The sequence below is a fragment of the Sebastes fasciatus genome, chromosome 22 (genome assembly GCF_043250625.1).
Source record: "Sebastes fasciatus isolate fSebFas1 chromosome 22, fSebFas1.pri, whole genome shotgun sequence".
In the NCBI taxonomy this organism is placed as follows: domain Eukaryota; kingdom Metazoa; phylum Chordata; class Actinopteri; order Perciformes; family Sebastidae; genus Sebastes; species Sebastes fasciatus.
Window position 1 is genome coordinate 22,668,021 of NC_133816.1, and position 26,904 is coordinate 22,694,924.

Below are 26,904 nucleotides of genomic sequence, written 5' to 3' on the forward strand. Positions count from 1 at the left end.
GACGGCTCTTTTTTATACACCCGCCGGTGTCCTCCGCCGGTATCCTTCCGCCGCCACCAAAACGTAAAAACCAACGAAATATCATTAACAGTAATCGAACCTGTCGTCTATATATCCATCATCCGTCCAGATTTCGATCGGCGGAAAAAACAAAAACGAGAGCGACTGCGATTCTGGTTATCTTCGCATTGAAGTCGGGACTATATTATGTTCTCAGCACACAGGCTGGGATTGTGGGAAAACCCATGTTTTTTCCCAATCTGTAACTTTCGAAAGCAAACCGGACTATTATTCAACAGCAGCTCAGGAATCACCACCAGAAACTGCGCATCTCATAGTTTGGTCCTGTAAGACAGAGGAGACACAAGGTAATGTGGAAATACTATAGTTGATATATTATATTAATCATGTAAATGTTTTTTTTTTATTATTTTTGTGAAGAAATGTGTTGAGCATAATTTGGACTGTTTTATATTTAGTCGCTGACCAGGAACGAATAGAGACATGAAGTGAAATAAATAGAAAACAAATCAAACTACCAGAGTCTGTTAACATGGAGGTGGAGCTGTCTGCAGCATATAACCAACACTAACATGGAGAAGTCTACAGACAGACAGACTGGAACATTTAACAATAGAAGAGTAAACTATAGTAGACAAATAGGAAGAAGTTAAACATTTAATCAGACTAACAGTAACTCAGCTGAAGCTGCTAAATGCAGGAAGAACAGCTGGTGAAAGAAAAAACTCCAGATGTGTGAATTAACAGATTTATTAATTTAACAGAACACTCAAAAGTCAGATATAGTCGTTTATATATAAATAGCATTACTCTGTGTAAAGGATGGATTACACCTCTTTATATCCATTAATTACAATACTGCGTGTATTTCAGCCTTCTTTCAGCTGCCCCTCCCATCTCTCTCAGGAGGTGTGGAACAGACTCAAGAGAAAGTAAAAGAATAAATATAAAAATATAAATCAAAGCAGTAAACACCCTCATCATAAATCCAGCTGTTCTTCCTGCATCTGTCAGTTTAAACTGTGGTTTTTAGTCTGGATTATGACTCTCACTTCTTCATATGTGTGTAATAATAGGCTCGTTGGAGATGAACGCCTGGAAAGTAGTTGAGATCAGGCTGCAGCAGGAGGAGCAGAGGGGTGGAGCCTAAAAGCTGAGTTTAAGTTGGACAGTTTCCAGCAGCATTCACTGAATTAACAGGAAGTCACAGAAAAAGTGACTTCCTGTTAGATCTGATTTGTAGGCCACTTGTAGTTTTCAGGTCTAGGTATACCAGAACCTTTTCAGACCACATTGTGATTTATTTATATTTGTTTGTTAATCTATGTGTAAATGTGCTTTTATCTGGCATTAGATTATATCCTTTATTATTGTTATGTCCGCCTTGTAAAGCACATAATGAGCACACGTTTTGATAAAACGAGTGCTCATTATGTTATATAAATAACCTTCATTATTATAATTATTATTATTATCAACACACAAGATGTGTTTGTTAACAGATGAAACCTTCATTACACAACATGAGACTAATACAATCTAGTGTTAAATATTACAATTACACAGAAAGTTGTGACTTTTCTACAAAACTAAGAGCCAATCAGCTGTTTGATGAGGCGCGAGCCAGGCGTTTCCCATCATGCACTGGGTCTTGCAGCCGGTGGAGAGCAAATGCGGCGCCTGGCTTTAAAAACTGCGGCCGTCTCGATCTCGTGAGGTTATCGTTGCCCACGTGTGCATGACGTCAGAGCAAGTTGGCATCAGGCAAGGCCTATAGAAAGGAGGCTGGGTCACGCGTCATATCTCCCGGGGTATAACACATTTGCAGTAAAATCTCGCCTGTACTCGCTGAAATTGAGCCAATCGCAACGCACGACCGCAGCTTCAGTTACACTGCGCATGTGTTATACCCCATACCCCAGGACCCACGTCTGCCAGTGACCCAGCCTCCTTTCCCTAGGCCTTGGCATCAAGGCGGACACAAATCTAACCGGCATGCATTGCGCCTATTACCATACGATCTGCGCACTGAGCTCTGATTGGTCAGTAGGAGGTGCTTTTATACGAGTTGATCTCTTATCTGGAACATAACCTGTTCCGGAGCAGGTTAGCTGTTCAGCATCAGTTACCATGGTGATCTACCCAGCATCAGTTACCATGGAGATCTACCCCGGTAAGAAGTGATCCACCTTCGTAGGACGGAAAACCCTGAAGGGTTAACCCTGAAGTTACCTCGCTAACGCCAAATCCTGCTTCGTAGTCCAGACATCTGGTTCCTCTAGAGTTTAGTTTATAGGCTCGTTGTCTCTCCGTCTTTTTCTCCTTATCCCGACTTTACTCTGGATGTAGTACTAATATTAACTCACTCGTCATGTGAATGAAATGAGGCCGACTACTCGTCTCCTGTTTTTTTGTGTTGCGTGCCAAGAATGTGCGACAGCTCTGAAGCAGCTTAAATTAGTTTCGGTGTAGTTTTTCTAACTATTGAATATGAAAACGCTTCGTAGTGTCCTCGTCCTTTAGTGTCGCTCCTCTAGTCTGTGTTGTGCGTAAAACAAAAATGCTAACCAGAAACTTTGTTAACCATCGAGGAGAAATCTAGTTGGTGAAATAAACTGGATTATTTCTCTGTTCCAATACTAATGGTCATTGTATTTTACATCGTTAGAAAGCCTGTTTATTTACCTTCACAATGATGTCCAACTTGTAAGGATCATACATTTGTTGGATGAGCAGCACAGCTGATTATGTGGGTAGCACCCAAAATGCTCTGCCAATGGTAAACAGTGTATTCTAGGTAGGCATTACACTACGTGGGGGCTGGCTTGACCGCAGTGACTAACGAAACATACAACATGGAGGTTAAACCATTAATGCATGATGATCACAGATAATACAGCCTTTAAATAGTCCACACAATAACAGGAATATAACAACAATCATTGGAGACGAGTATAGATTAGTCTGATGACATTTTATTGAAGGTTTGATCTAATGTGTAGTCGGTTGTTTGGTGAGAGTGTTCAACACTGTAGATCTCAGAGCAGATCATACTTCCTGTTCTTCCTCAGTTGTAAAGATCTAATCTACTAAAGTGGCTCCATCTGGTGTCAGAAGTACATTAGTGTTCCTGTCTTGGTGTCAGTCCACTGGTCAGTCATGTGTAATCAGTAGCACAGAGGAAGAAGTCCTGTGAGGACTAAAGACAGACTGTAGATTGTCTCTGTTCTACCTGTAATAACTGAACTTGTATCTGATGTGTTTCTGTCTCCTCTCACAGGATGAAGATGATCTGCAGCATCCTGCTGCTCCTCAGTCTGACCTCCTGTGTCTCTGGTTAGTTGACCTTCACTTTATTATCCACAAACACTAAATACACTTTCAGACAAACATCTCTAGATGGAGTTTGACATGTTCAAGTTGTCAGTTTGTCTGCTGCTCACTTTCCCTCTCTGTCTCCTCTACAGGAGCATTTGTAGTGAATGTGACACAGACCTCCTATCAGGCAGAGGAGAACCACGACATCACACTGGAGTGGATGTTCACAACCAGAACCAACAGTTCCCCCAACGCACTTTCTATCCTCTGTCGACTGTTTGCTGATCTCAAGAACTTAGTCCTGTTTCATCTCCATGAAGGTGTTGAGCTCCCAGAGTCTCAGAATAAACAGTTTGCAGGACGAGTCCGGTGGGACAAAGACGTCCTCAGAGACGGACGAATCAGACTTCACATGTCCAGACTCAGGATTAATGACTCTGGTGTGTACCGGTGTGAAGTGCTCACACTTTATGGTGGGAGCTACAAGATATGTCACCTCAAAGTCACAGGTGAGTGTATTCAGTAGAAGTCAGTCAGTGAAACCAGACTAAGAGTCTACAGCCCTGCTAGTGCTAAACACATCTTAGTTTAGCATGTTAGCATGCTGCAGGGGTCATACTGGTTAGTATAAAAGTAGTCTCAGCTTCATCCCTGCTGGAGCTGTACCAAAGAACACATATTACTAAGAAGTGAAAGTCAACTGGTCGTTCCATTACAACGTCAGCTCCCAGCAGCAGAGCTACGCTTCCGCCATTTTGGACTGAAAGCGACTACCAGACGCAGTAAAACGTACGTCATGGCTACCGCTGATGAAGACTAGGATCATATTTAGTCTTTCTTTTGTCAGTCTGCTGGATTTATTTAGTTTCCTGTTTCAGTAAAATGGTTCCACTTCAGACAATCACACACATTTTATTTTCTGTCCTTTACAGCAGCTGCTGATGAGCCCAAACCTCCGACACCAACAAGGAGACCACAACCAGTGAGTGGGGGAATGATCAGCCTCTATGTTGGACTGACAGCAGCTCTACTGGTTCAATGTGTTGTACTCTGCATTACCTTCCTTCGTAAACGACACGTAGGCCTAGAGAGTAAACACCGAAACAGACGTACAGACGAATCGATGTGACCTGGAGTGGGATACACCTCTGGATGAGGTTACACATCTGTAGGATTACAGAGAGAGGAGATGATAGTTGTATCATCAATGTGTGCAAAAACATAAAATGTCACAGAATGATGCATGTTTTTGGGATACAGTGTAAATATAGAACACACAGCATTTTTAGCTTTATAAAATGTTGAACTATGTTGTATGTGTAAGGCAGTAGCCTAAATCGACCACCAGGTGTCGCTGGTGAGATGTCAATCCCCATCCAGAATCCATGGATGTATTAAAGGAAGAGAATCGAGCAGTAACCATGTTTGTCCGTTACAGGAAACCATAGTTCTGAAATCCAGTTACGTGTTGGACATCATTTTTCCTTGTTTGCTTTGCTGTCAGTGCTTCGTTAGGTAAACATGGAGGCCTGCATCATCGTAGAATATATTAATTCACAAACACTCTTTCAGTTTATCTTTTCAACTAAAGTGTTAATTAAGATGTTGACTTTCTCTTTGGCATGAGTTGTAAAAAGTAAGATATGTTTTGTATGTGAATAGTGTCCGTAATGTTGGCCTGTTACTGAGTACGAGCAGAGCATCCTCTCAGTGGAGAAGAAAATAGTGCAGGATGGAGGATTAGTCTTTTCAGTTATTGTCTGCTATCTGTCTTATTGTTTCATTTATATTATTTTCACGTTAGATCTTATGTTAAGATGCCTTAAATCATTTTATGTGTAGTCATTTATTTTCAGTGTTAGATTATTATTTTACTCTGTTTACTTTTGCACTAGAATATACTTCCTCATGGAGGGTTTACTTTGCTTTCACTGCTTCGTAAGGTTTTGGACCAGCAGTAGAGATGACAGCCGATGTTGTGGGTGAATAAAGTGTTCCCGGTCTCAACCACAATCCAGAACTCCTGTGCCGGTGTTTCCTTTTCTCTGCACCACAACCCATCACACATTAAGAAACACAACGCAGAGTCCCAGGGTGTGCAGAGAGGCTCCAGCACGTGGGTTACATATGTATGGAGCTGTAGTGTATGCAAAAACATACAGACTACATACTGTACAGATTTACAGTATCTATTCACCAACATGAACCTCATTTCCTCTGTCTATCTACAGTACCCATTTATCATATATTAGACAACATTGTGCTATCTAATATAATAATATAGGCTACATTTACTAAAGGATTAGACACTTCTGAGATTTGCTTCATATAGTCGACATACTAAAGTTTTTCAGTTGGACATGTGGTGACTGTTGGATAATGTAAGAGCTTGTCCAAACTGTCATATACTATGTTATACGGTAGTTGAATGCGCTTGTGCATGTACTGTGGGGGGTTTACGTAAGTAACGGAAACGATCCACTTGTAACTGAACGGCTGTCTGACGGTGTTCATTAAAAGTCAGGAAAGTTAAATAAAGCCTCCATCGCAATTATTTACACAAACATAATAAAAATAGTTTATATTTCATTTAGTTTGCTAATTGCTCGATAATGTAATGAACTAGAACTGGGTTTGTTACTTTATAACAGATGGGACAGGCGACAGATGGATCTTTTGGCAGATTTATTTGAAAAGATAAAAAGTTAAAAACGTTACAAAAATACTTTAAAGGGACTGTTTGTAACTTTTTACACGTAAAAATCATTGCGGGTCAGTGTTCCATGCGTGCTCGCGTGTGGCTACGCTTTTCAGACTCAGACTCCAACACAAACTACACGGAAGCACCAAAACCTCTTGGTTGTATCTAGTGAAGCCCGTCTGTTAAACAGTGTTGGCCGCGGTCGGAGGATGCGGGGGAGACCGTAGCTTTGGTCTCCAGGACCGGAGTCTCTGCTGTACTCTGCTCCTCTGCCTGCCTTCACTCAGCTCGCTCCACCTCTCACGTACATGAGCGCACACTCCACACTGCAGAAGAGTTAGTTTAGCTCTGAGAATATCTAGTGAACGTTTGTGCAGAAATAACTGCTGCAGCTCCTCCAGACCAACAGAGGTTTCCCGTGTCTTGTGAAGTGACGGGGCTCCGCAGAGAGAAACGTTATCGTCTCCGAACAAAGCTCCGGTGTCTCCCCTGTTCCCTCCGGCCGCGGTCGGGAGGCTGAGGCAGGAAAAGCCAACACTAGGATCAGCATTGATTCATGGAGAGACGTTTAGAGATGTTTAACTAATTCACAGTTTCTGTATGTGATCTTAATGTGTGTCAGATAATGCAGTGGGTTAGAAAAGATGGTTAGTTTGCATGCAAGACCTTGTCTATGTGAAGCATAAACTAAACACATCAGATGTGGCGAAGCTAGCTACCCAAATATCAAATACAAATAATATCACAACAGTGAAACTCAATGAATAACATTAAACCAAATCAATACAAGTACATTCTAGAAATCAAAGTTGAACAGTCTTGCTCAACCATGTGCAATTGCTACTGCTAAGGTAAGCCCAGTACGTTACCAATCCATGAAAGAAAAGGGTTTGTAATTCCATGTGTTGAAGTTGTGGTTCCAAGTCAAAGATGTCGATTTTGCTGTGCTCAAATCAAGTTGTGCAGATTGGAGGAAGCTGATCGCTCCAATACTTCTTCCCAGCAGCTTGATAGCTTGGCGCTAACTTCCTTGCGGTTGTTGCTTGAAGTTAGTTGGTAAAAAGGCAGGCTCTCGCGTCTTCTGTTTAGAGGTTCCTTGTGTTGCTATGTCTGTTTCCTAACAGGCCATAGATCAGAGCAGCAGCTCACCTCCACAGGTCAGGAGGTGAGGAGAAGGAGCAGAAAGAGGCGGAACAAAGAGATTCTTCTGGTTTTGTCCTGGGTGAATTTCACACCTATGTGTGAATGCTACAGTAGCCAATGGCTTCTGAGCTGAGCTGAGTCCATGGGTCAAGGATCATGTTACTGAGTTCATGTGGTCACTTGCCACCAGTCATTTTGGTGGGTCCCTACAGTGACAGTATGTATACGCCTCTCTGTCAGTTTATTTCTTTCATGAAACATAATATTGTTAAATATACACTTAATAAAGGCTACATGAGGTGAAAGAAAGCCCCCCCACTCCTCGTCAAAGCTGATTGCATGTCCACTCCTGATACTCTGATTCTCTTGAAGAGACGCACCTAAGAATCGGGCAGTGTTAATAGTCGAAATAAAAAAACAACAGGTAAAGCAGTCGCCACGCGGCGTTAGGGGCGAGCCATGGAGGTCCAGGCCCGTCCAAAAAGGTCACTGTGCCCCCTCAGCTGAATTCTCTCCTGACAAAAAAACTAAACTGAAATAACAGCTAAGCTATAAGTAAAATGAAGTCATTCAGTTTGGTAATGGAAGGACTTAACAATGCAATGCATAATAAAGCACAAAACAGTGCTAGTTTTGCATTTAGGAAACAACTAGGACATGTCCTTGGGCTTGATTACATTGTTTTCTATTGGAGGGTCCTAACTGGCTGCGAACAACATGGTGCTGCGAACAACACGGTGCTGCACAGCAACACGGCGCTGCACAGCGCGGCTTGACGTTTTGTCTGAACTTCTATCGGATACACGGTTCCTATTTTTTCCTGTCACTCATATTGAGAGGAATGGCTGATTAGTTTAGATAAAATGACCCGAGAAAACCGGGACAGTTGTCCTGGATGTAAATGAAGATATTAACTTGATTACTGACACTTTCAGCACAGGCATTGACGCTCACAGTTATATGTAATAAAGTTCACTAGTGAAACTTTATTACGAGCTACCTGTCAAAAAATATAACAGCCACCTCACTAATGGTTCAAATAAAACACGAACACACAGCACAAAGAGACAACTATGGAAACTCTGGGAAATATGAGCCGTCACTACAATATGACAGTAAGAAGCCTCGTTTTGATCCGCTCCCGTTAAACGTTAGTGTGTGTTTATTTAATCTAGCTCAATAGAAACAAATGAGAGAAAGTAGACCTACAGACCTGGTGCATTAAAGCACAGTTAGGACCAAGAGAGTAAAAAGCATCCTGTGCTCCTCTCACATCTTACTTCTTCTACCTGTTTGGATTATTCTGTTCAGTATTGTGGAATAAAACAATGGACTAATGTTATACAGCAGGCTGAACAGGGACAACAACTGGTGAGTGAAACATCCACATTTAGTCTTTATTAACTTAAATTATAGTTATGAAGAAATCAGTCAGACTGTTAGATTAATGTGTTGTTTAACTGTCTGTTTATCTCGGCACCCGTCTGTGTGCACATTTTGACCCTGAACGAGCAAGACGCAGGGCGTGTCTGAGGAGTTATCTGTAGCCTCCAGTACCTCCTCATTTCACTACTGAGGAGGAGGAGGAGGCAGCAGACCACCTCTGCTTCCTGTTACTTGTTGCTGTAGAGTCTCATAGTTTGGTCCTGTACGTCAGAAGAGACTCAAGGTAATGCAGAAATACTATAGTTGATATATTATATTAATACTGTAAATGTTTTTTTTTATTTTTGTGAAGAAATGTGTTGAGAATAATTTGGACTGTTTTATATTTAGTGGCTGACCAGGAACGAATAGAGACATGAAGTGAAATAAATAGAAAACAAATCAACAAACAACCAGGTTCCTCTGGAGTTTAGTTTATAGACTCGTTGTCTCTTCGTCTGTTTCTCCTGATCCTGACTTCACTCTGGATGTGTTATTAATTTTAACTATGTGAATATCATCTACTACTCGTGTCCTGTTTTTTGTGTTGTGTTTTGTGCGCATGTACAACAGCTCTGCAGCAGCTTCAATCAGTTTCTCTGTCTAGTTTTTATATTTTTCGAATATGAAAACGCTTCTAGTGTCCTAGTAGTGTCCTAGTGGTGTCCTCGTCCTTTAGTGTCGCTCCTCTAGTCTGTGTTGAGCGTAAAATCAAAAGCTGACCAGATACTTTGTTAACCATCGAGGAGAAATCTAGTTGGTGAGATAGTTTTTCTCTGTAACCTCCTACTCTGACTACAGAAACATACATATAACACACGAGAAACAAACCAAACAGCAATCCCTCATGGTTGTTCAGGTCGGCCACCGGTGTTATTTTTAATGTCATTTGTTTTAGTGTTTTTAAACTTGTCTTGGTTCTTCAGTGATCACAGTTGGCAACTTGTTCCACATTGTGATAGACCTATAAATAACAGATCTGCACACTGCATCTGTTCTGGGTTTCTGCTTGACTAGATCACCCCTCCCTGCAGTTTGACTGTGTTGATCTCAGAGCAGATCATACTTCCTGTTCTTCCTCAGTTGTAAATATCTAATCTACTAAAGTGGCTCCATCTGGTGTCAGAAGTACATTAGTGTCCCTGTCTTGGTGTCAGTCCACTGGTCAGTCATGTGTAATCAGTAGCACAGAGGAAGAAGTCCTGTGAGGACTAAAGACAGACTGTAGATTGTCTCTGTTCTACCTGTAATAACTGAACTTGTATCTGATGTGTTTCTGTCTCCTCTCACAGGATGAAGATGATCTGCAGCATCCTGCTGCTCCTCAGTCTGACCTCCTGTGTCTCTGGTTAGTTGACCTTCACTTTATTATCCACAAACACTAAATACAGTTTCAGACAAACATCTCTAGATGGAGTTTGACATGTTCAAGTTGTCAGTTTGTCTGCTGCTCATTTTCCCTCTCTGTCTCCTCTACAGGAGCATTTGGATTGAATGTGAAACAGACCTCCTATCAGGCAGAGGAGAACCACGACATCACACTGGAGTGGATGTTCACACCCAGAACCAACAGTTCCCCCAAATCACTTAATATCCTCTGTCAACTGTTTACTGAGCTCAAATACTTAGTCCTGTTTCATCTCTATGAAGGTGTTGAGGACCCAGAGTCTCTGGATGAACAGTTTAAAGGTCGAGTCCGGTGGGACAAAGACGTCCTCAGAGACGGACGAATCAGACTTTACATGTCCAGACTCAGGATTAATGACTCTGGAGTGTACATGTGTGAAGTGCTCACAGGTGATGGTAGTGGCTCTGGGATATGTCACCTCAAAGTCACAGGTGAGTGTATTCAGTAGAAGTCAGTCAGTGAAACCAGACTAAGAGTCTACAGCCCTGCTAGTGCTAAACACATCTTAGTTTAGCATGTTAGCATGCTGCAGGGGTCATACTGGTTAGTATAAAAGTAGTCTCAGCTTCATCCCTGCTGGAGCTGTACCAAAGAACACATATTACTAAGAAGTGAAAGTCAACTGGTCGTTCCATTACAACGTCAGCTCCCAGCAGCAGAGCTACGCTTCCGCCATTTTGGACTGAAAGCGACTACCAGACGCAGTAAAACGTACGTCATGGCTACCGCTGATGAAGACTAGGATCATATTTAGTCTTTCTTTTGTCAGTCTGCTGGATTTATTTAGTTTCCTGTTTCAGTAAAATGGTTCCACTTCAGACAATCAGACACATTTTATTTTCTGTCCTTTACAGCAGCTGCTGATGAGCCCAAACCTCTGAGACCAACAATGAGTCCACCAACAGAGATTTGGGTATGGATCGGCCTCTACGTTTTACTGACAGCAGTTCTCTGTGCTGGACTCTACATTGCCTTCCGTCGTTATTTTACTTAATCTACTTGTAAAGGAGGAAACCCTAATACAGCCGAAGACACGTCAAGTTTCTCAGAGGAACAATCCATCACGACTAACCAAGCGACAACCTCCAGTGCTGAGATAAGGTCGTGTCTAGAAGGTAAATCCCAAGCTGCGAAAATCTGCGAAAACTCTTGCGAGTCTCGCTGCCCAACGACCTATCCTAACCTCAACCATTCAAGGTCAATGCCTAACCTTAACTCATCATCACTGTATGAAGAGTTCATCATTAAGATTTAGCTGTAAGTTGGTTCAGTTTTCCCTCCAGCTGTTATCAATCATGTGATTTATGTTCTCTGTTTACTGATGGATATTGTTACCTTGCACTGAATCTCCTAATGTTAACTTTATAATGTTTTTCATACTGTAAATGTAGTGATTCCTTCAATATGGCCCTTTAGAGTTTTTAAAAACAGAAAGAAAAAAAAAAGGTCTGTTACGTTAGCTTTGACTCTCAGCATCTAATATTCATGAATTCAGCAGTTATATTAAGTTATTGTTTAAATGTTACTGAGCTGTACGGTGAGAAGAAGAAGAAGAAAAGATGATCTTCACCTTGTTGTTCTGGATCTTGAGGGTCACCTTTGTGGGCGGCCCAACCTGTCATCCATGTGCTCACCTGTTCACTTCTGTTTCCATGGAAACCAGATTTGTTTGCCTTTGAATAAAACATTTACTATATGGTATTTGTTTGTGTTTTATTTGTATTATTTCAGAAGTGTGGGACAGGCACATTAAGATGGAAAAAAAATGATATAAATAATTAGTTAACAAATAAATAATGTTAATATGGTGTAAAGTAATATGAATATGAAACAGTTCCATTTGAAATAATGTCATATTATAATTGAATAACCTCATTTAACGTATCTCAACATTGAGACCACAGTTGTGGGACATGAAGAAAAAGTGATGTTTGGACCCATAAAATGCTCCATAAAGTTTATTAAATCTCATTATTTATAATGTCAAGATGGGTAATAACACGGTGTATATATTTATCAAGCATTGCACTGCAAATTTTGACAAAAATGAAAAATGTCATTGCTGGGCAGAAACACCCTGTTACTGTTGCCTAAACCTAAGTTAGTGATTTTCTTTCTTAGATATAACTGTGGACGTTTGCGTGGCGAACAAATGACACGCTAAAAGCCTAAAATGTGTACTCATGACACGTGGAAAGTCTGCGTAAATGTCGTGCTATTTCTACGCCTTCCCGTGAGACCGGGTTGAATGTTTACTTTCATTTTTAAAAAGGGATCAGTAATTTCCTAAAGCAGCTGGGCACTGTAGTTTTTAACAAACGTTACTCAAACAGGAGGAAGTAGTGCATTTGTTGGGGACTATTTTCAGCTGTGGATTAATACTCATACAGTGAGGTGGTGGTTTGTTTCTGCTGCCCCCAAGTGGCCAAATAAATCAGTAAAGAAGACTTTAAGGGGAGCTTAAGAGCTCCTCCTTGTGGAGTGATTGAAGAACATTTCTAATTGCTATAAAACAACAGATATACTATAAATAAGTATTGATCTATACAGATGTCTGCTATATGGCCTTGCTTGACCGTTTCCCAGGAAGATAGCCTACAGTTTCAAACATGTGTTGTTTTAAAGTGATTTACAGAAACAGTAGCTCGTGCATCACACGCCTCGAGGTGGTTTCTCTTCACAGCTGCACAGAGGAAGTGGAGAGCAGACCGTGTAGAAGTCAGCTGTGACGTCTCTCCTCCTGTCTTGGAGGCTGGCCTGGCCAACCTCAGCAGGTAGTGGGCTGACGAGGGAGGGGTCAGCTTGATGGAGCTCACCCTCTCTCTCTCTCTCTCTCTCTCTCTCTCTCTCTCTCGCTCTCTCTCTCTTTCTCTCTCTCTCTCTCTCTCTCTCTCTCTCTCTCTCTCTCTCTCTCTCTCTCTCTCTTCCTGCAGCCACATCCACCTGACATCACCTTTGTTTGGTTCTGCACCTTCAACACCTCCACAGCACATTATGCCCACACATCCATGCACTCCATTCATTTGATGACATTACTGATCTACACACTCCGTTGTTCATTTCATGTTAACCTCAGTTTAATAAATAGTTTGGTTTTATATATATAACCTTGCGTGGACTCCCTTTGTGTCCCATTCCCTGAGCCAGTTTGTGACATCAGCCGTTTGTCTGTCAGCAGCGAGAAAGGATGAAGATGAATGTGTTATATCTCAGCGCTTGTGAGTAACCACGTCTTTAAGCATTGATGTTGCAGTAAAGTCAGTGTTGTACTATAATAGATGATGTTTCTGGATTAGTTACTGCTGCACTAGTGTGCATGAAAAGCTGTCAGATGTTCACATGTAGTGGAGTAACAAGTACAATATTTCCCTCTGAGATGTAGTGGAGTATAAAGTAGCAGAAAATGGAAATACTCAAGTAAAGTACCTTGAATTTGTATTTAAATACAGTAACTAGTTACATTAAACCACTGCTGATATCAATCAATATCCTGATCTTATCTCCTCTGTGTGTGTTTCTCAGGCGTGTTTCATGCCCTTGCCTCATCTGCTACCAAAAGAGAAGGTAAAGAGCTCTTTATGTGCAGATATCATTCACTTTGGAGCATTTTACTATAAAACCTGATTCATTTTCTGTCTGTTAGACTTTTATTTCCTAAAGTATCTGACATTACACATCACACTTTTTAACTTTTAGAAAATCTAAATATCAGTACTAATTTATATTCCTGATTAGATGGAGCAGTGAAATTGTTCTCAAGCTTTTTATTCTCTATTTGTGTGTATATATATATATATATATATATGTTTGTAACTGTTTAGAGAGTTAAAGTTTATTACTATTGCACCCCCCTCAGATGTTATCAGGCCATTAGATGGACATTATCAGAGGTTATCAGCAAACAAACAGGCTGTTGAGCAGTGAAGAAAGAAACACAGGAAAATACTGGTGTCATCTGGTGCACAGATTTATTCTGGTACAAAAATACAAAAGGTTATCATATTATACACATTCACTCACTGATATCAAACAGTTTCTACCACACATTATTCTAATCTGAATATCTTTAATACACCTGGAACAGGCTGAATGCTTGGCCTGTGTTGTTGCTGTGTTGTTTCTCGAGAACCGCTCACACAAACAGCTTCACACTGAGCTTCCTTTGGTCCTGAGCAACACACCTACCATGACACAGTCAGACACACACCGAGTCAACCCGGAAACACCGGTTATAATATAAATAATATAAATATTAACAACAACATCTTAACATAAACTTATGTGAACAATTATAATATGAAAAAAAATAAACATGTCACAGAATCAAATCTTAAAAACTCTAAAGGCCATAATGAAGGAATCACTACATTTATATTTACAGTATGAACACATTATAAAGTTAACATTAGGAGATTCAGTGCAAGGTAACAATATCCATCAGTAAACAGAGGACATAAATCACTTGATTGATAACAGCTGGAGGAAAAACTGAACCAACTTACAGCTAAATCTTAATGATGAACTCTTCATACAGTGATGATGACTGAAACAAATATAACAGTCTACAGATGTTAGAGGATCTTGATGGAGTCACATCAACCAGACGTGACTGTTTAGACGTCTTGTCTCAGCACAACTTCTGAGGTGATGTTATCTGTCATTTACCAAAACCGTCACATTTTATACTGTTTGACATCAAACATCTGGGAGGATGGAAGCATCCTTTACCCTGACATTAGTTATTTCTGCTGTAATAACACGAAGCGGAGGGGTCTCTCATCACCCTGAAGGGGATTATTCCACAACAATGACCTGCTAGCTGAACATTATCCTGATTATTACATGGCTACTTACTGAAGAAATCAATAATTTGACACAAAAACGGTCCTCCAGAGTCCGACATCAGAACTGCGCCCATAGCAACGGTCTGTTATACATAGCAACGGTCTTTTATACATAGCAACGGTCTGCTATACAGAAATTATAAAGAAATTGACCTCTAATAGTTAAGGTTAGGCACTGACCTTGAATGGTTGAGGTTAGACATTGATCTCAAAAAGTTAAGGTTAGGCATTGACCTTGAATGGTTGAGGTTAGACATTGATCTCAAATAGTTAAGGTTAGGCATTGACCTTGAATGGTTGAGGTTAGGATAGGTCGTCGGGCAGCGAGTGTCGCAAGAGTTTTCGCACATTTTCGCAGCTTGGGGGTTACCTTCTAGACACGACCTTATCTCAGCATTGGAGGTTGCCGCTTGGTTAGTCCTGATGGGTTGTTCCTCTAAGAAACTCATCGTCTGTACAGCTGTATAGATGTTCCCTCTTTTACCAGTAGATTTATGAAGGAATGCAAAGCAGAGTCCAGCACAGAGAGCCAGTAGAGCTGCTGTCAGTACAACGTAGAGGCCGATCCTTCCCCGACTCTCTGGTTGTGAGCTCATTGTGTGTCTCTCTGGTTGTGGTTTCATTGTTGGTCTCTCTGGTTGTGGTCTCATTGTTGGTCTCGGAGGTTTGGGCTCATCAGCAGCTGTTGTAAAGGACAGAAAATAAAATGTGTGTGATTGTCTGAAGTGGAACCATTTTACTGAAACAGGAAACTAAATAAATCCAGCAGACTGACAAAAGAAAGACTAAATATGATCCTAGTCTTCATCAGCGGTAGCCATGACGTACGTTTTACTGCGTCTGGTAGTCGCTTTCAGTCCAAAATGGCGGAAGCGTAGCTCTGCTGCTGGGAGCTGACGTTGTAATGGAACGACCAGTTGACTTTCACTTCTTAGTAATATGTGTTCTTTGGTACAGCTCCAGCAGGGATGAAGCTGAGACTACTTTTATACTAACCAGTATGACCCCTGCAGCATGCTAACATGCTAAACTAAGATGTGTTTAGCACTAGCAGGGCTGTAGACTCTTAGTCTGGTTTCACTGACTGACTTCTACTGAATCTACTCACCTGTGACTTTGAGGTGACATATCCTAGAGCCCCTACCATAACCAGTTCGCATGTCACACCGGTACACACCAGAGTCATTAATCCTGAGTCTGGACATGTGAAGTCTGATTCGTCCGTCTCTGAGGACGTCTTTGTCCCACCGGACTCGTCCTGTAAACTGTTCATCCTGAGACTCTGGGAGCTCAACACCTTCATGGAGATGAAACAGGACTGAGGGTCTGAGCTCCGCTGACAGTTCACAGTAGATAAAGAGTGATTTGGGGGAACTGCTGGTTCTGGTTGTGAACATCCACTCCAGTGTGATGTTGTGGTTCTCCTCTGCCTGATAGGAGGTCTGTGTCACATTCACTTCAAATGCTCCTGTAGAGGAGACAGAGAGGGAAAGTGAGCAGCAGACAAACTGACAACTTGAACATGTCAAACTCCATCTAGAGATGTTTGTCTGAAAGTGTATTTAGTGTTTGTGGATAATAAAGTGAAGGTGAACTAACCAGAGACACAGGAGGTCAGACTGAGGAGCAGCAGGATGCTGCAGATCATCTTCATCCTGTGAGAGGAGACAGAAACACATCAGATACACTAGAGTGAACATGTAAGTCCTAATTCACAGTTCCTGCTGTACATCACACACTTAACTTTACATACTGAGGGGATTAGAAAGAGAAGTAAGTGATGATTTCAATGTCCACTGTCAGTATTCACAGTAACAGGATGGATTAATCATTGCTGTGTGTTTCTCTCCCAGCAGACCAGAGATCCAAGAAAAACAAAAGCTCAAAGCATGGTGGTGTCCTCTCCCTGTTGTTTCATGAATATACAGAACACTATATATACATGTATATATACACTATATAATATACAGAACACTATATATACATGTATATATACACTATATAATATACAGAACACTATATATACATGTATATATACACTATATAACATACAGAACACTATATATACATGTATATATACACTATATAATATACAGAACACTATATATACATGTATATATACACTATATAACATACAGAACACTATATATACATGTATATATACACTATATAATATACAGAACACTATATATACATGTATATATACACTATATAATATACAGAACACTATATAGTTACTGGTCCAGTGAACTTTATCAGCCATTTCTAATCAATAATATATTCATCAAACCTCTAACATCAATATGAACAGCAGTCTTCATAAACACAATATAACTCTAATAATGATTATCACATGAATGATTATAAAAAATAAAAATGAATGATGATCACAATGTTAAAATAACAGTTCTGAACTGAATGATGGGATGTATTCAGTACCTGTTTTTATTAAAATATGGTATTTTAATGCAGGCTTATAAAAATAAGACAAGATGCCTCCATAAAATCATGGACTAATCATGGATTAGAGAGGAAAACTATTTCACCAACTAGATTTCTCCTCGATGGTTAACGAAGTTTCTGGTCAGCTTTTATGTTTTATGCTCAACACAGACTAGAGGAGCGACACTAAAGGACGAGGACAAAGCGTTTTAATATCTGAAATAGGGCTCGGCGATATGGCCTAAAACAATATTGCGATATTTTTAAGGAATAACGAATACACGATATATATCGCAATATTTTCAAATTTCCTCTAAGCACTTCATAAATGCTCGATTTAACCCTTTGATGCATACAATCACACCAATATGAGGATTCTTGACATTTTGGCGTTTTCATATTCAAAATAGTTATAAAAACTAGACAGAGAAAGCCATAGATATTCACATGACAAGTTAAAATAAGAAATACTTCCAGAGTAAAGTCTGGGAAAGGAGAACAAGACGGAGAGACAACTGTAGGACCTCTAAACTAAACTCCAGAGGAACCTGGTTCTTTAGTCTCTCTATTCGTTCCTGGGCAGCAAGAAATATAAAACAGTCCAAATTATTCTCACCACATTTCTTCACAAAAAAAAACCATAAACAGGATTAATATAATATATCAACTATCTGTATTTCTACATTACCTTGTGTCTCTTCTGTTGTACAGGACCAAACTACGAGACTGCACACCAACAACCAACTGTGGAGCGGTCACCTCCTGCTGCTGCTGCTCATCATCGTAACTGCTGATGATTCATGATAAGAGAACTGGAAGTGGAGCCCCGTTCATTCCCGTAACAGGTTCTCTCCTAGGAGGAGGCTCCTCCTCTGTTCAGGTTGATTTCGCCTTTCTATTTTCAGTTCCACAGCAAACTGTTGGTCTGATGCAGCCTGGTCTCACACCTTCCCCTCCCCACAGCTCAATGAAGCACCGAAGGTCTATAAGGTGGTAGGGCTGCACGATAATGGACGAAATGCTAATCACGATTATTTGGATCAATATTGAGATCACAATTATTTATCACAATTATTCCTAGATTTTAGGGACAAAATATTTTTATTGCAAATTCACACTTTAATAAACAGAGTTCTGCTTTCATTCAATGTTGTGCTGAATTCCAATTCTATTTGTTGTCCTTTTACTTTGATATTGTCATCTTTAGTGGTTATTTGCATAACAACACACAATTCTAATGATTAGGAAATTAATACATTTATTTTTATTGATAAAAAGAAATCTTGGCATTAGTATTTTTAATTCTATATTATGAGGTGCTCAGAGTTCATGTTAGGAAGTTAAACAGGTCATCATTCCCTCTCTATTATCTATTTTATATTGCTGTGAAAACATCTCCTTCAAACAACTGTACTTATTCAAGGTTCTCGCCAAAAACTTTACATTACATTGAACGCGATTTGCAGACAGAAGTTTTTGGATTTGTAAGCAGACATATTTTGATATCAGTGAAAAGTTTTGCTCTCAAACCTATTTGTTTTTGTTTGATTGCATAATAAAGACACTAAAGTAACTCCAAAGGAAAGGAGCTTCAATGCTTCCTTTCTTATCTCCTTTAGCAGAGGACACACTGGAGCATCCTTTACCAAAGGAAAGGAGAGAATAACATCCCATAATGCCTTGCAGCCTGCAGCATTTAAAACGACGCACCATTCAGCTGTTCATAATAACAAACTATATGCTCTTCTTGCATATTATTCTCATACACTAATTGTGATTCATGTTCAATATGAGTGGACGGTGACAACCATTTCGTTATTTTATTAATTATTTGGAACATGTAACAAGTAAAAAACAAAACAAGAATAACTAATAAAATGAACAGTAAACAAATAATCAACATAAATAAATATGACATGTCCGAAAAGAAGTTGGAAGAAGTACATAGTCCTAAACCTTCTCCATAACTCCAACAATCAACTCAATATTTATCATATATTACTTTGTGTTATTCATCAAACTGCTAAAACTGAATGTTTGACTTTAACGTTCAGCAGTTCACAACAGTAACAGAGTGTTTCTGCCACTACGAGCATCTCTAAGTCCCAGCAATGACATTTGGGAGTTTTGTTAAGTTTTTTGGTGCAATGCTTGATAAACATATACACCGTGTTATTACCCATCTTGACATTATAAATAATGTCATTTAATAAAGTTTATGGAGCATTTTATGGGTCCAAACATCACTTTTTCTTCATGTCCCTCAACTGTGGTCTCAATGTTGAGATACGTTAAATGAGTTTATTCAATTATAATATGACATTATTTAAATGGAACTGTTTCATATTCATATTACTTTACACCATATTAACATTATTTATTTGTTTACTAATCATTTATATCATTTTTTTCCATCTTAATGTGCCTGTCCCACCCTTCTGAAAAAATACAAATAAAACAAATAAACAAATAAAATATAGTAAATGTTTTATTCAAAGACAAACAAATCTGGTTTCCATGGAAACAGAAGTGAACAGGTGAGCACATGGATGACAGGTTGGGCCGCCCACAAAGGTGACCCTCAAGATCCAGAACAACAAGATGAAGATCATCTTTTATTCTTCTTCTTCTCACCGTACAGCTCAGTAACATTTAAACAATAACTTAATATAACGGTTGAATTCATGAATATTAGATGCTGAGAGTCAAAGCTAATGTAACAGACCATGCTAGTGAAGGAATCACTACATTTATATGAATGAATACATTATAAAGTTAACATTAGGAGATTCAGTACAAAGTAACAATATCCATCAGTAAACAGAGGACGTAAATCACATGATTGATAACAGCTGGAGGGAGAACTGAACCAACTTACAGCTAAATCTTGATGAACTCTTCACCCCCACAGAGCCAGGGTTATCACAGACTACCTCCACAATGTGGGAGGAGAGAGAATGGAACGGCCTGCCAAGAGTCCAGACCTCAACCCAATTCAACACTTGTAGGATCAGCTTGGGCGTGCTGTACGTGTTAGAGTGACCAACACAACCTCGTTGGCTGACCTGCAACCAATCCTGGTTGAGGAATGGAGCTCCATCCCACAGCAATGTGTGACCAGGTTGGTGACCAGCATGAGGAGGAGGTGCCAGGCTGTTGTGGCTGCGTATGGATCTTCCACCGCTACTGAGGCTCCTGACGGTGGATTAAATGAATAAAGTGTAAAATAGCCAATATGTCTTGTTTGTTCCTTGTTACTGATAGAGAGTTCAATCATCCAATCCACCAAACAACTCAAAACAAGAGTCAATTCCAACAGGAGAATACACTGTTTACCATTGACGGAGCATTTTGGCAAGTTTTTCTTGGGTGCTCCCCACATCATCAGCTGTGCTGCTCATCCCACAAATGCATGATCCTTACAAGTTGGACATCATTGCGAAGGTAAATAAACAGGCTTTCCAACCATGTAAAATACAATGACCATTAGTATTGTAACAACAGAGAAATAATCCACCAAACACAAATTTCCAAACTTTGTTTTTCCAGTTTATATATATATATGTATATATATATATATATATATATATACATATATATATGTACATACATATACATATATATATATGCATATGTATATACATATGTATATACATATACATATACATATACATATATATATACATATACATATATACATATACATATACACATATACATATACATATACACATATACATATATATGTATGTGTATACATAACACCCTGGTGAATGTGTGTACCACGGGCCAAAATAATACTAATGCCAAAATCACTTCACACATCCTCAGCGGTCTCTTCCTGGGTATACTACAACGCTTATTTTGGAAAAATTTGCTTTTGCATCATTTTGGTGTATTTATAATGGGAAAATATAAATGCACTTTGTCATGGACAAGTCTACAGACAGACAGGCAGACAGACAGGCAGGCAGACAGACAGACAGACAGACAGACAGACAGACAGACAGGCAGACAGACAGACAGACAGGCAGACAGACAGACAGACAGACAGACAGACAGACAGGCAGGCAGACAGACAGACAGACAGACAGACAGGCAGACAGACAGACAGACAGACAGACAGACAGACAGACAGACAGGCAGACAGGCAGACAGGCAGGCAGGCAGACAGACAGACAGACAGACAGACAGACAGACAGGCAGACAGACAGACAGACAGACAGACAGGCAGACAGACAGGCAGACAGACAGACAGACAGACAGACAGGCAGGCAGACAGACAGGCAGACAGACAGGCAGGCAGACAGACAGACAGGCAGGCAGGCAGACAGACAGACAGACAGACAGACAGACAGACAGACAGGCAGGCAGACAGACAGGCAGACAGGCAGACAGGGAGAGAGACAGACAGACAGGCAGACAGACAGACAGGCAGACAGACAGACAGGCAGGCAGGCAGACAGACAGACAGACAGACAGACAGACAGACAGGCAGGCAGACAGACAGGCAGACAGGCAGACAGGGAGAGAGACAGACAGACAGGCAGACAGACAGAGCAGCACATTTTACAAAGGAAAAAACTACATTTTTATATTAGACAAATACGAAGAAGTTAAACTCTTAATCCAGACTAACAGTAACAGTTGAAGCTGCTAAATGCAGGAAGAACAGCTGGTGAAAGAAAAAACTCCAGATGTGTGAATGTGTAAATTAACAGACTTATTAATTTAATGGAACACTCAAAAGTCAGATATAGTCGACTAGATATAAACAACTTTTAAAAGTATAACGAATGACAGGATTATACCTAACCATGCCCAGTAATAACAATACTAGTCTATGACTATTTGAACCTTCTTTCAGTTGCGCTCCCCCCCCCCCCCCCCTCTCCCATCTTAGGAGAAGTGAAATGACTCAAGAGGAAGTTTAAAAACGCCCACAGCGTTTCTGCAACTGTCAGTTTAAACTGTGTTGTTTTTAGTGTGGTTAGGACTGTAACAGAGTGGGTGATAATATGATAATATTACACACTTATGAAGAAGTTACAGTCATAATCCAGACTGAAAACAACACAGTTAAACTGACAGATGCAGGAAGAACAGCTGGATTTATGCTGCCGGTGTTTGAATTATGCTTTTATATTTATTCTTTTAATCACAGGGTAAACAGAAATGTAATCTATTCATCTATTACACTCTTAAAAGATATTTATATCTAGATAACTATATCTGACTTTTGAGTGTTCCGTTAAATTAATAAATCTGTTAATTTACTCATTCACACATCTGGAGTTTTTTCTTTCACCAGCTGTTCTTCCTGCATTTAGCAGCTTCAACTGTGTTACTGTTAGTCTGGATTAAGAGTTTAACTTCTTTGTATTTGTCTACTATAGTTTACTCTTCCTTTGTTAAATGTGTCTGTCTGCCTGTCTATCTGCTAACAGTAGACTTGTCCATGTCTGTGATTGGTCAGATGCTGTAAACACCTCCTCGTTCATGTGAACGCTCACAGCCAGACAGAGAAACCCTGGGTTGATTTACTGAGTTGATAACCAGCGTTGTAGGAGCGTTTAGTGTGATCTCGGTTGTTCGGGTTAGTGAAGCCAGATAACGAGAAGATACCCTGGAGATGTTGAACTCGCTTCGTAGTATAGGCCTCCGGAGCAGGTTATGTGTTCTTCATCAGTTACCATGGAGATCTACCCGGTAAGAAGTGAACCACCTTCGTTGGACTGAAAACCCTGAAGTTACCTCGGTAACCCCAAATCCTGTTTTGTAGTCCAGACCTCAGGTTCCTCTGGTGGCCCATTGTCCTTCATGGATTAACGGATTAATGCCGGCTAACACAGTTTAAATACACAGTTAAAACACAAAAGGTGAATCTTACAGGATGTTTGAGCTACTAACGTGTTTGCAGACGAGCGAGCAGCTCTCTGTGTGTCTGTCACACGGTGTTCTCTGTTATCAGATAGAAAGTCAACAGGGTGCTTTACTTTCTCTAATAATATGGCATTTGGCCAGTAAACTGAGTCATGTATTCATCTCCTGCAGTCCAGATATGACTACTGGATTATCAGATTGAATGACTGACTTCACTTTGTGAGGCAGATCAGAAAATTACATTTTGAGATAAATCTAGAGATAAATGTTAACATGACATCTAGTGGTCTTTTTCAGTACTACAAGTTTAATAGCAGCTTTTTTCCTCAGAACAATTAATCAAATCCTTAATATAATATCCTTAAATATGTTCAACAAAGAGGCAAAACAAACATAGATATTAGACGTGAAGCTCGATGGTTTCATTAGTATTAATATTAGTTGTCCAACAACGTAATCTTTTATCTGCAGGCTCATATTTGAATGAAGCAACACAGACAGGAGCTCTGGGCTAAATCTCTTTATTTGATTTGAATACACACCAGTCATTGATCACATAAAAGGGATTTGAATTCTGTCAAATGGTCATTTTAATGGACGAATACAATGACCTTCACATAACCTTGTGTCTCTTCTGTCCTACAGGACCAAACTACGAGACTCTGCTGAGCAACAACCAACCGTGGAAGCCAACTGAGAAATGAGAAATTGCATCTGTCTACTCTGCTGCTTGCTCCTCCTTCTCCTCCTCCTCCTCCTCCTCCTCCTCATCTTCCTCCTCCTCCTCCTCCTCTTCCTCCTCCTCTTCCTCCTCCTCTTCTTCCTCCTCCTCCTCCTCCTCCTCATCCTTCTCCTTCTCCTCCTCCTCCTCCTCCTCCTCCTCTTCCTCCTCCTCCTCCTCCTCCTCTGTTCAGGTTGAAAATGATTATAAATTATTGATCCCCAGGGCAGAATTGAGGTACGTTTTGCTCCCAATCTCGATTATATTTAATATTTAATATTCAGAGGTTATCATCAAACAAACAGGCTGTTGATCAGTGAAGAAAGGAACACAGGAAAATACTGGTGTCATCTGGTGCACAGATTTATTCTGGTATAGAAATTCATACAAAAGTATAAAATGTTATTATATTTTACACATTCACTCACTGATATCAAACAGTTTCTACCACACATTATTCTAATCTGAATATCTTTCATACACCTGGAACGGGCTGAATGCTTGGCCTGTGTTGTTGCTGTTGTTTCTAGAGAACCGCTCACACAAACAGCTTCACACTGAGCTTCCTTTGGTCCTGAGCAACACACCTACCATGACACAGTCAGACACACACCGAGTCAACCCGGAAACACCGGTGAAACACACTTAGTGATATGTTTACACTCAGGATGATGATTTGGAGGGAGGCCTGAACCGACGGACTGACGGTGTTACAGACTTTCTCACTAGAGTTAAGGTCTTTTGGAGCTCGTGCTGCTTTCACTGCAAAGGGCTGGGTTTTTAGGTTGGATCATTTTTAAAATCTAGTGTCCTCAAATAATCATTAGAACAACTTCAAATAAACTGAGCTGAAACAAATATTCATTATAACATCTTAAGATATAGACTTAGCTCAAAACAAATATTAACAAGAACAACTTAAGATAAACGTAACTGAAGCAAATATTCATTAGAACTTAAGATAGACTTAACTCAAACAAATATGCAATAAAACATCTTAAGATAAACTAAAAACATTTTTTTGTTCAAATATATGCACAGTGTTTTTACCCATCTTGACATAATGAATAATAAATAAAGTTTATGGAGCATTTTATGGGTCCAAACATCACTTTGTCTTCATGTCCCACAACTGTGGTCTCAATGTTGAGATACATAAAATGATGATGAAGTCTTTAGACATTAGAATTACAATATCTGTCATAAACAACAACATATGTTATATTGCTTTGTGTATGAAGACATCTCCGGTTGCTGGCTACATTTTTCAGGGTGTAGAAAAAATCTTGAAATCTTTTTTTCTTTCTGTTTTTACAGTGTATCAATATGTCCAATGATGCACAAGGCTTGATGAAAATTAATTTAAATGTCTTAAAAATGTTATAGAAATTAAAAAAGGAACATGTAGAAAATGAACGTTACTGTAGTGATGCAGTCAGGACATTTAGTATAAGAACAAGTTATGAAAACCATAAAAAATAAACATGTCACAGATTAAAATCTGAAAAACTCTAAAGGGCCATAGTGAAGGAATCACTACATTTATATATATGGACACATTATAAAGTTAACATTAGGAGATTCAGTGCAAGGTAACAATATCCATCAGTAAACAGAGGACATAAAACACATGATTGATAACAGCTGGAGGGAAAACTGAACCAACTTACAGCTAAATCTTAATGATGAACTCTTCATACAGTGATGATGAGTGAAACAAATATAACAGTTTACAGATTTTAGAGGATCTTGATGGAGTCACAATTAAATTCTGACTAGTCAAAATGACGTTGTAGATATCTAAAACTGTAGTTACAGATAGTAAAAATTACAGATATCTTGAATTACAGTTTTGAGGTGAAATGACGGTGCAGATATCTGTAATTACGTCAGAAGGGGGCGGAAGCTATTCAAACATACTGTGGCACTGCACTGCAGCCGTATGGGTTTATAAAGTGTGTCTGGAGACAATAAATCTACACGAGAGACTAATGTGATGTGTCCAGCTCGGAGAAATACCTAAAAATTGATGCTGTTAAACATTGAACTTGAATGGTTGAGGTTATGCATTGACCTTGAATGATTGAGGTTATGCATTGACCTTGAATAGTTGAGGTTAGGCATTGACCTTGAATAGTTGAGGTTAGGCATTGACCTTGAATGGTTGAGGTTATGATAGGTCGTCGGGCACTGAGTCTCGCAAGAGTTTACGGATGTTTTTGCAGCTTGGGGGTTACCTTCTAGACACGACCTTATCTCAGCACTGGAGGTTGTCACTTGGTTAGTCTTGATGACTTTTTTCTCCAAGGAACTCATCGTCTTTACGGCTCTATAGAGGTTTCCTCTTTTACCAGTAAATTTAAGAAGCAAGGCAAAGCAGAGTCCAGACAGTCCAGCACAGAGAACCAGTAGAGCTATCAGTCCAAAGGAGAGGCTGAGGTTTTTCAGACTCTCTGGTTGTGGTCTCATTGTTGGTCTCTCTGGTTGTGGTCTCGTTGTTGGTCTCTCTGGTTGTGGTCTCATTGTTGGTCTCGGAGGTTTGGGCTCATCAGCAGCTGCTGTAAAGGACAGAAAATAAAATGTGTGTGATTGTCTGAAGTGGAACCATTTTACTGAAACAGGAAACTAAATAAATCCAGCAGACTGACAAAAGAAAGACTAAATATGATCCTAGTCTTCATCAGCGGTAGCCATGACGTACGTTTTACTGCGTCTGGTAGTCGCTTTCAGTCCAAAATGGCGGAAGCGTAGCTCTGCTGCTGGGAGCTGACGTTGTAATGGAACGACCAGTTGACTTTCACTTCTTAGTAATATGTGTTCTTTGGTACAGCTCCAGCAGGGATGAAGCTGAGACTACTTTTATACTAACCAGTATGACCCCTGCAGCATGCTAACATGCTAAACTAAGATGTGTTTAGCACTAGCAGGGCTGTAGACTCTTAGTCTGGTTTCACTGACTGACTTCTACTGAATACACTCACCTGTGACTTTGAGGCGA

At 39.9% G+C, this 26,904-nt stretch overlaps 4 protein-coding genes and 1 long non-coding RNA gene across 8 annotated transcripts in view; 4 read left to right on the plus strand and 1 right to left on the minus strand.

The window, feature by feature from the left end:
- Positions 1-26,904, minus strand: part of LOC141760294 (uncharacterized) — an 85,798-nt gene that overhangs the window by 57,242 nt on the left and 1,652 nt on the right. Inside the window, exons 2-7 of one of the 3 annotated variants that reach the window (XR_012592315.1) lie at positions 26,888-26,904; positions 26,008-26,464; positions 23,808-25,925; positions 16,460-16,515; positions 15,969-16,328; positions 14,025-15,542 (exon numbers count right to left, since the gene is read on the minus strand). The exon at positions 26,888-26,904 is cut by the window's right edge and continues 343 nt beyond it. Coding sequence is in view for 1 of the 3 variants with exons in the window: in XM_074622957.1 (XP_074479058.1) it covers positions 25,926-26,464; positions 26,888-26,904 (556 nt within the window). In the remaining 2 variants the exon portion in view is untranslated. Of the gene's footprint in view, positions 1-14,024; positions 15,546-15,968; positions 16,329-16,459; positions 16,516-23,807; positions 26,465-26,887 lie in introns of those variants that run through there. The other 2 variants (XR_012592316.1, XM_074622957.1) reach the window with 2 other exon arrangements.
- LOC141760296 (uncharacterized) overlaps positions 1-26,904 on the plus strand; it is a 67,290-nt gene that overhangs the window by 14,415 nt on the left and 25,971 nt on the right. The window contains exon 2 of the mRNA XM_074622964.1: positions 9,626-9,693. The gene's annotated coding sequence lies outside the window, so the exon portion shown is untranslated. The remainder of the gene's footprint in view (positions 1-9,625; positions 9,694-26,904) is intronic.
- On the plus strand, positions 34-11,435 carry LOC141760300 (programmed cell death 1 ligand 1-like). 2 transcript variants are annotated; one of them, XM_074622969.1, is made up of 4 exons: positions 34-368; positions 3,302-3,357; positions 3,489-3,848; positions 4,272-5,359. In XM_074622969.1, exons 2-4 carry the CDS (start codon positions 3,303-3,305, stop codon positions 4,466-4,468), a joined length of 612 nt encoding a protein of 203 aa, XP_074479070.1. In that variant the 5' UTR covers positions 34-368; position 3,302; the 3' UTR covers positions 4,469-5,359. The 2 variants fall into 2 exon arrangements, with proteins under 2 accessions (XP_074479070.1, XP_074479071.1); XM_074622970.1 differs by lacking the exon at positions 4,272-5,359 and adding an exon at positions 10,871-11,435 and having other exon boundaries at positions 35-368.
- LOC141760293 (uncharacterized) overlaps positions 8,801-26,904 on the plus strand; it is a 38,435-nt gene continuing 20,331 nt past the window's right edge. The window contains exon 1 of the mRNA XM_074622956.1: positions 8,801-8,852. The gene's annotated coding sequence lies outside the window, so the exon portion shown is untranslated. The remainder of the gene's footprint in view (positions 8,853-26,904) is intronic.
- Positions 14,927-26,782, plus strand: LOC141760302 (uncharacterized). The gene is made up of 3 exons (XR_012592319.1): positions 14,927-15,027; positions 15,082-15,470; positions 26,444-26,782. It is a non-coding gene; the product is annotated as an uncharacterized LOC141760302 (long non-coding RNA).